Consider the following 9,567-nt stretch of genomic DNA (forward strand, 5'->3'; position numbering starts at 1 on the left):
CCCGCGTACCGCAAAAAAAAAAAAAAAAAAGGAAAGAAAATTCTGACACATGCTACAACATGGATGAACCATGAAGACGTTAGGCTCAGTGACACAAGCCAGTCACAACAGGACAAATACTGCATGACTCCACTTAAATGAGATACCTAGAGTTGTCAAATTCATAGAGACAAAGTAGAATAGTGGTTGCCACGGGCTGGAGAGGGGATGGGGAGATAGTGTTTAATGAGCTCGGAGTTTCAGTTTGGGATGATGAAAACATTTTGGAGATGGATGGTGGTGATGGCTGCACAACAGTGAGAATGTACTTAATATCACTTCAGTGTATACTTTAAAACAGTTAAAATGGTAACTTTTATGTTATGTATATGTTCACATGCACACACATAAAAGACACATGTGACGGGCTGCTTAGAAAGAGCTCACTTGAAGTATGAGTGATGTGGAACTCACTTGAGTTTGAGAAGAAGTGGGGGAAGAGATGGGGACCCCAGTGGGTGGGCCTAGTGAAAAATCAGCAAGTAGACTGGAAATGGGGGTACTTTTCCACTGACTACCAATCATCCTAAGAAGTTATTATAGGGAGTGTAGTAGACACCTCTCTCCAAGTAGCACTTGAGTAGCGTTTCTCAGAGGAAGCCAGTGGGGCTGTTTGTTTTCCTCCTTTTATTTCTCATGCCTACCTGGCTCAGGTAAGGAATATGAAATAAAGTAATGAACATGGAGTAGGGTTAAGAGTATGATGAGTAACTAAAAGAGAAAGGTAGAGGCAGGTTTGAAATCCCCTCCGGCCTGGTCACTCCAGAGACTTGGGGTGGGCAAGTCTGGGGGCCTCCTCCCTCACTTGTGTCTCCTTTGCGTCCCTAACAGCCAGCCCCAGTCAGCGCCATGGCTTCCGCCGAGCCCCTGACGGCGCTGTCCCGCTGGTACCTGTACGCCATCCATGGCTACTTCTGCGAGGTGATGTTCACGGCGGCCTGGGAATTCGTGGTGAACTTTAACTGGAAGTTCCCGGGGGTCACGAGCGTGTGGGCGCTCTTCATCTACGGCACGTCCATCCTCATCGTGGAGCGTATGTACCTGCGCCTGCGCGGCCGCTGCCCGCTGCTGGTGCGCTGCCTCATCTACACGCTCTGGACCTACCTGTGGGAGTTCACCACCGGCTTCATCCTGCGCCAGTTCAACGCCTGCCCCTGGGACTACTCCCAGTTCGACTTTGACTTCATGGGCCTCATCACCCTGGAGTACGCCGTGCCCTGGTTCTGCGGGGCCCTCATCATGGAGCAATTCATCATCCGCAACACCCTCCGCCTCCGCTTTGACAAGAACGCCGAGCCCGGGGAGCCCAGCGGCCCCCTGGCCCTGGCCAACGGCCACGTCAAGACTGACTGAGCCGGGGGAGCGGTGGGGGGCTGGGGGGCTCTCATGGATCCTGTGGACAAGGGTACCAAGCTGGTAGGGTTGCCCCCTCTGTACAGCACAAGCCCTGCCCCGTAGGGCACACGGAGCCCCCATGCCCCACTCCCGCCACCGTGGGCGGGCGTTGGGGGCGTGGTCAGGCCTTGGGGGCGGGGCGTGGAGGCGGCAGGGGCACTTCGGGTAGGGTCCGTGGATCTCAGCCCAGCTCAGGGGCGGGAGGCCTGTGGCTACACAGGGACGGGACTACGTGGGTGACTTTGGAAGCAGCAGGCCCTGTCCTGACTAAGGGACACTGAGAATGGAGCAGAAGGTGGGAGGCAAAGCCTGAGGAGGCTTTGGGCTGCTGCGGCGGCCACCTGCCTCCCTCTCACCTGGTTTAGTTGGGCTTCGGCTGGTTCCATTAGGCAATATTCAGGTGCTTGCTTGCAACCAATACCTCCCCCAGGGGCCTGCTGAGCTGCAGCCTAAGAAGAGACTGGGCAGCCGGGAGGCTGCTGGGCAGGAGTGCTGGTCTGCAAGGGCTGGGAGGTCTTCCCTTGGCTCCTTTCCCCTCCCCCAGGGTCCCACGCTGATCCCTTGGCCTTCGGGGGCTCCCCCCCTGGTGCTGGATTCCCACCAACCTTGGGCTTTTGGAGGTTTCAATCCCTGTGTGTTCGGCAGCATTTCCCCCTTTTCTCTTATTTTCAAAGTCTTTACCACTAGCAGCCCCTTTATCCATGTAAGCACCCCACCTGCCCCACCCACAACTCCCTAGGCAACACAGCAGCTGCCAGAGATAGAGCCCTGAGCAGACCCCTCCAACCCTCTTGCAGCCTTCCCTCCACTATTGTCGATGGCCCGATTCCTGAGAAGTCCCCCCTTATGCCTCCCCACCCGCCCCGGTCTGGGGGGTTGTGGCAGGGCCCCTGGTGCTCACCTCCTTGCAGTGGCTAAAAACTAATGATACCCCCAACGCACAGTCAGGCCATCTTGGGCCCCATGGATCCACAGTGGGGACCTAGAGACAAATCAGTGTGAAGGGGGGAAGTTGGGCGGTAAAGGTGCCTGACTGGTTTATTTTCAAACCAGCCGGGGCAGTCTAGCTTTCTAGGTGGTGGAGGAGCAGGTATGCAGTGGTGGAGAGTCATGGAGCCTGAGGGAGGGAGAAAGAGAGGGCCTTTCAGCTTTGGGAGGGTCTTCGAAGCATCCTTAGTGGGAATGGGTCAGGTCTGGTTCTGCCATAGCCCCAGCCCTGCAGCAAAACCTCCTCAGCCCTCCCAGAAAGGCTGACCCACTGAGCGTGCTCCTTAAACAGTATTAACCCTGCCGTGCTCATGGGCATTGTCATCTCGGTTGCCCCGCCTTCCTGAGTGACAGGTCCATTGCTGGCAGCAGACAGGTGAAATCCTAACTCCAGCCCACTTCCAGCTCTGCCCCCTCCCTGAGGGGAGGGGTCCATCAGAACGGAGCCTATCCCATGGTACATGGTCTCTTCTTGACCACACTATGACTCTTAGGTAGAAATCAGCCTTTCCCTTTTTATAGAACATTAAAAGTGATAATACCACCTGTGGAGAGAATCTCCTCTTCTTGCTGTACTGCTCCACCTAGACTGTGCAGACAGCACCAGCTAGGGCACAGGCCAGGGTGGGGATGCTGGGGGTGGGCAGGGGTGGTGTCCTGGATTGGGAGAAAGGCTGGGAGACTCTGCCTTTGGCAGGGTTGTGTTCTGCAGTGACCCTGTCCAGGACAGTTTGAAGGGCGATCCCCAGCCTCTATGTCCTGAGCAGGCTCCTCCAGTCCAGGCACGACCTACATTCTGCAGGGGTTAACCCTACCTTTGATTTTACTGTGGCCCCAATTCAAGGGCTTGGGGGCTTCTAGGGGTTCAGCCTTCCAGTGGGGGTCAATTGCTTTCCATCTACAGGTGGAGGGGATTCCAGAGGAAGAATAGTGTCTGGTTCCCGGTTCTGTCTGAGTAATTGTTTCCTCGGTCTTTTCCCCTTGATCCACATTATCTCGGTCTCCTGGACCCCACTACCCCTCTAAGCCCCTTAGACCACACTACTCACCTTTGTTCTCCCCTCCACGACAGAATCTGGTGGTCAGCTTGTTGATGTCTCCCAGCCCAAGGCCTCCATGATTCTCTGCCAGAGCAAGCCCTTGGGTGGCCCGCTGGGTCTGGCTGCTCCAGAGGTTGCCCTGTCTGTTCCCTGGCACTATCTCTCTGGGCCCTATAAAAACTCCCAAGTGCGAGAGGTCCCCAAGTAAACCTGCCTGCCTGGCAACGTGCAGAGCATTGTATTTCTGCTTCATCCAGGTGCCCTGAGGCTCCTATTCTCCCTCGTAGGGGACAGAGCCCCTAGCAAAGGGAGGTGATGACCTGGAGCTTGACCACAGGATCTGTGTGTCTTCAGGGCCCCAATCCCATAGTGCCCAAGGACTCAAAGTTTGGAGTAATCCCAGCCCTGCAAAGCAGAGAATCTGCTTACTTTTTATGAACCTCTGGTGTCCTGGGCCTCTCTCCACAGGACATGGCAGCATCTCTGAGTCACAGATTGCCATGTGCTGCCCTGCATGGTTGAATCGCTTCTGACATCTGCTAGGCATCCTGTCCCTTGTGCTGTGTCCCCTCCGATGCCAGTGAGTCAAAATGGTCTATGCTTATTCACAGCAATAATACCTAGGGAGTGCCCATGAAGTCCCTTTGTCGTGGTCCCTCGCTTTCTGCATGGGTCTCCTGGGGAGACAGCCACTGAGTGGGTCAGTTAGGAGAACCTGTATTTATAGAGCTCTGGGCTATGCAGACATCACCACAGGGGACGCAGAAAATTGGGAGGCTCAGGCCTGGAGGACTTACGGCTAAGGCAGGGAGAGCACCTTCCACTCTGAGGCCACCCCAGGCCTGGAGGAGCGGCAGGTCCCTGCTCTACAAAAGGGCCCTTGAGGCGGGTGGGACTGTCTCTCAGCTGTGGCAGCTCTTCAGAAGGATACCTGCCTGCTTTGTGCACCCATTGCCTGCTCTGTCTCCATTGGTCTCTTTGTCTCTTTCTTTTCACATTCATGCACACAAAATATACTGGTGTTTGTGTTCCAGGACTGGCTCTGACCCATCTCTGTTTCTTCTGTTTTGGAGCCCCTTCCCTAGGAACTGCTGGAGGCCAGGCCCTTCACACTCTGGCATCACAGTGTCCTGAAGCATGCTGGATGGGGCCATGCTGTGGAGAGGGCAGGTGGCATTCTCCACCAGTCCTTTCCACGATCTCTGTGCTGACCATCTCTGGTAACCTGAATTCTCCACCCGACCCCCGACTCCCCATCATAATCTGGTCCAGTCCTGACTTTGGGACCAGGCTGTACGGCAGATGGGGAGGCCCAGGCAGTATCCAGGTTGACTATAGGTTACTGCATCTGCCCATGAGATGGGCTTCTCTTGAAAATGCCAGCCATGACCTGCAATGTCTCATGGGGCGGGAGGGCCCATGGAAGGAGTCTGAGGGTACCCCAAAGAGCTGGAAGGCTAGACCCCCTTACTTCCCATTACCTTGAAAGTCATGCTTTTTAGAAGCAGAGAGTTCTGCTCTCCCCTGGCAGTGCTGCTTTCCCCGAGAAGTACACTTGCAGGGAGTCATCCCTTCCTGCTCTGTGTACCTCTGCTCTGTCTAGCATCCCTTGTCCTCCTCTCCCCCGACCATGGTCCTGCCTACTTTCCTACTTCCAGGAGGAGGATGGAGGGTTCAGAATTTGCTCAGCCAGTTTAACCAAACCAAAATGGCCTGGCTCCCCTGGCATAGCCAGACTATAGAATACCTGCCGGTTTTCCAGATGGAATAGGCATTGTGCTTTCTGAATCATTGAGAAGGTCCTCTGCCTCCCCCACTCACTCGATGGTGTTCATTTCACCTGAAAGCCCTTCCCCTTATACAAATGAGCAAAGCCCCAACAGTCATTTACACGTTAGTATAAACAAATCTATAAGGCTAGTCCATTAGAGCAGGTGTTTATAAAAAGAAAGAGGCAAGCATAATGGAACAGGGTCTACCTGATGGAGCTTCAGACAAGAGGCAAGAGGTAGGACCCAGAACAAGGAGGCTGAGGGGACCTGAGACCCTTCTTCATTGGCCAGCTCCTTCTGTACTCTACTAAATGGGTACCTTTCTTTCTTGATACTTTCCTTCCTCACCTCCTCTGCCCCACCCTCACCCAATTCAAAGAGACCTTCTGACTCATCACACCACAGGTTAGAAGAACAACAACTGTGGTCCCTGCCGCTGCTAGTCCTGCGACTGTGGCCAGGCACTGCACTGAGTGCTTGCCCTCATTCTCAAATTTTCTCCCATCTGAGGTGAGCACCGTTATTTCCCCATTTTACAGAGGAGGTCCGGTGGCAACCAGTCTACAGTCCCGATTTACCACGTCACTCTTTTGTTAAAACGTAAGCTGAAGACCCTTTGGGGAGAACTTGTGATGAGTCAGGTGCCCTTTTGTTCTTTGATGAGACTCCGGATGTTGTTAGAGTCCAGTCCCTTCAAATGCTATTCACACGTGAAATTAATGTTCAGGAGGGGGAGGTTTTGGGGAGGAGAGATGGGGTTATAAAAAAGGAAGTATGGGATGCCATCTTGGCCAAGACTTAAACCAATTGGCACAAGGATCCCTCCTCACGGAGGGAGGGTTGTGAAATTTTGGCCTCTGGCAACCCCGGGTTTGGAGGTAACATCTTCTACCTCCCACATGCAGCTTTATTTATTCCCTGGGCCTTTTGCCTTTGATCCTATTTCCTTCTCTTGAGATTAAGCCTGGGCCCCTAGCTGTCGCTGCTCTCAGAGGGTTTGAAGCTACCAGGTGAAATCGTTCTCCCTTTGAAAACTCAGATGGGCCTGAGAATTGATCTGGTTAGTTCTTCAACTACTTATTGGACACCTACAGTGAGCCAGGGACCAGGCTAGTTACTGGGGTGCTCACAGCTAGTCAGGAGAAAGGCGTGGACTGTTCTTTCATGAAGATAGTTATATCAGTACAGTACAATGTTGATCAGGCCTCCAAAAGAGAAGCCTCAGTCTAACAGAGGAAACTGACTCATCCACAGGGATACGTAAGGCTTCCCCAGGGAAGAGACACATAGTGCAGACCTGAAGGTCAAGTACTGATGCTTTCAGGGGTGGGCTGGCTTCTCACTGTCTGGAAATGTAGACATTGACTGTGCTCTGGGAGATACCTAGATGGGCAGAGTACAGAACAAAGCCAGCATACAGTGGGTGCTTTAAGGAACTCTTGGGGAATGAAGTCTCACAGTATGTCAGCCCTAGTAAGCCCACCCTAAAGGCCAAGCTGAATGTCCAGAGCATCACAGTCCCCTTTGGGAAACTGGAGTTAGGAATCCTGTTTGAACAACAATCATCCCTGCCATAGCTGTGCCCACCACCATAGAACAACTCACCACCCTCCCTGCTCGTCCCAAACCATTAGTCCCCACACAGCCCTGCCAGCATTCTAGCTTCACTCTCAGAGTCCTTGGACCTTGGCCAAAGACCCAGCTCCATTGATTTGTCCAATGTTTCATTCTGGTGATGTGCTTTCTAGGTGTGGGCAAAGGTGTCCTTTCAATGCCAAGCGGTACAAAGAAGAAGGATCCACTGATAGTCTAGCCTGGCTTCTTGCCTCTGTTACAGTCACACCTTCTAAACAGAAAGGAAGTGTTCTTGTTCATAAGGGTCCCCTGATAGTGAAGGGTCCTGAGGCTGAATCTTCCTAGTTACAGCATGGGGATGTATTAGTTTCCTGTGGCTGCTGCAACAAATTACCACAAGCTAGCTGGCTTAAGACAACAGAAATTTATTCTCTCACAGTGCTGGAAGTCATAGTCTGAAATCAAGGTGTCAGCAGAGCTTTCTTCTTGCGGTTCTAGGGGACAATCATTCTTCGCTTCTTCCAGATTCTGGTGGCTGTTGGCATGTCTTGGCTTCCTAGGCCTGTGGTGGCATCACCCCAGTTTTTGCCTCAATGGTCACATGGCCTCTTCTCTTTCTGTCTGTGTCTTCTCCTCTTTTGCCTCTTCTAAGGACATTTATTATTGGATGTAGGGCCCATCTAGATAATCCAGGCTGATCTCATCTCAAGATCCTTGACTTAATTACATCTACAAAGAGCCTTTTTCCAAATAAGGTCACATTTACCTGTTCCAGGGATTTGGATGTGGCTGTCTCTTTTGGGGAGCCACTCAGGTGTTAAGGAGGGAGATTTCTTCTGAAGCCCTGCGTCCTATACCCATTTAGGGATTCCATTAAGAGCGAGAGCTAGAAGTACAGTGTGGGGTAACCTGGGAGACAACTCAAGGATTTAGGTTGGGGTTGGAGCTCTCCATCCCAAGACACATCCTGTAGCTGCAATGGTTTTTCTGTTTAGGTGCAGATCTGGCCACTTCACTCCCTACTCCAGACTCTTTAATGATTTCCCATTAACTTTAAGATCAAGTTCACCACCTCGGCAAGGCTTACACAGCCCTTTGTGGTTTGGCCTCATTTCTCACCTCCCCCTCAGTCCTGCACAATCCAGAGAGAATGACTTGTGGTTTCCCTGGCAGCTCCCTGCTCACTGCCTCTGGGCCTTTCCTCTTCCTGAAACACTCTTACTCCTTCTCTTAGCCCAACTAGAGACGGATGAGCTCAATTATAGCCAGCATCATTGGTCTCTGTTTACTTCGAGCTCTCTCTGGACCCAGCTCTCGATTTAGTTCAGGCAAACTCAGGATGGAAGCTGTCTCCCTGGAAACTCTTAGTGTGCCAGCTGCCAGCAGCAGTAGCTAAGTTCTTCCAGTGCTGTTCATGCAGCAGACCTTCGTTGGTTCATTCATCCTACTAAGCACCAGGTCCTGTGCTGGGCCTGTGCACAGCAGTGAACAAGGCAGACTCATCTTTGCCCTCCCTGCCTGATGGCTTCACCTGAATTATGGGGTGCAGAGAACACTGATGGGCTGATTTACGGAAAAGGAATTAACTAGACTTAGGGGTCAGGAAATATGTCTGTGTTGGATAGCCAGGAGAGGGAGTGAAGTGCCGGACTCCAGGTAGAAAAGACAACACACGCAGAGACTGGGAACTCAGAGAAAGAGCAGGGGTCCCTGTGGTTCTGCGGTAGCTCCCAGGGTGAAGGATGGAGTCCACAGGAAGCCAGGCTAGATCATGAAATGTCTTGTAAACCAAGTCAGGGAGAGACAGATATAAACAAACAAGAAAACAACAGGCTGTAATACATTAACAGAGTGGTGTGCAAATGAATAGGGAGCACCTTTAGATTGGGTGGCCCTAAAAAGGCCTTTGGCAAGAGATGATATTTAGGTTGAAATCTGGATAATGAGGAGGACCAGCCATGCGAAGATGGGGAAAGAGTATTTCAAGCAGAAGAAACAGCTGGTGCAAAGGCCAAAAAGTGAGAATGAGTTTGGATAGCTTGAGGAACAGATGAAAGGATGGTGTGGCTGGAGCTTGTTGAGAAAGGGGGTGAGAAGGAGGACAGTGTGGAGGTGAGAGAGGCAGGCGAGCGTCAGAGTGTGTGGGGCTCTGGAGGCCTGGGTCGGAGGGAAGAGAAACGGAGGCAAGAGCTCTCAAGGAAGGAGACTCATGGGGCCTGGCCCAGCCCTGGCCAGGGATCCCTTTCTGGGGGTGGGGCCCGGTAGGGGAGACTGCAGGTAGAGCCTGGGGTCCCTAGCATCTGTCCTGCCTTCCTAGACGTGGGGTCATGGATTGGGGTCAGCATAACTGAGACATGGGTGTGTTTGGTTTCTGCAAACCCTTCTCTCTACCTGTTATATAAGCATTCCTGCCTTGGGGTAGATTGTTCCAGGCTGGGTCCTGCAGGGCTTAACAAACTAAACTTCTCTCTCTCTCTCTCTCTCCCTCTCTCTCTCTCCCTCTCTCTCTCACACACACACACACACACAACACACATATGCACACCACACACACACACAACACACACATTCTCCTCATTCTGAGCAGCCTCTGAGGACCCATCCTTTGACTCACTCACCCTGACTCAAGCCTTCTCTCAGGATGCACAGTCCAGGGGTGTCTAATCCACCGCACATCCAACACATCTCACCTCACCTCACCCCACCTCTTACGCTTCAACCTTTGTGAGGTGGGCCTGCAGAGCTGTCCTGAAGCTACC

At 52.6% G+C, this 9,567-nt stretch overlaps 1 protein-coding gene across 8 annotated transcripts in view; it reads left to right on the forward strand.

Annotated features, from left to right (window-relative positions):
• The window catches only part of TMEM229B (transmembrane protein 229B), a 40,441-nt gene extending 35,965 nt beyond the window's left edge, over positions 1–4,476 (forward strand). For all 8 annotated transcript variants that reach the window (XM_060095962.1, XM_060095964.1, XM_060095960.1 and 5 more), the window contains one exon: positions 871–4,476. In XM_060095962.1, the coding sequence (XP_059951945.1) occupies positions 871–1,392 (522 nt within the window). In that variant the 3' untranslated portion in view covers positions 1,393–4,476. The remainder of the gene's footprint in view (positions 1–870) is intronic.
• Positions 4,477–9,567: the final 5,091 nt, after the last annotated feature.

The sequence above is a fragment of the Mesoplodon densirostris genome, chromosome 4 (genome assembly GCF_025265405.1).
Source record: "Mesoplodon densirostris isolate mMesDen1 chromosome 4, mMesDen1 primary haplotype, whole genome shotgun sequence".
Classification (NCBI taxonomy): domain Eukaryota; kingdom Metazoa; phylum Chordata; class Mammalia; order Artiodactyla; family Ziphiidae; genus Mesoplodon; species Mesoplodon densirostris.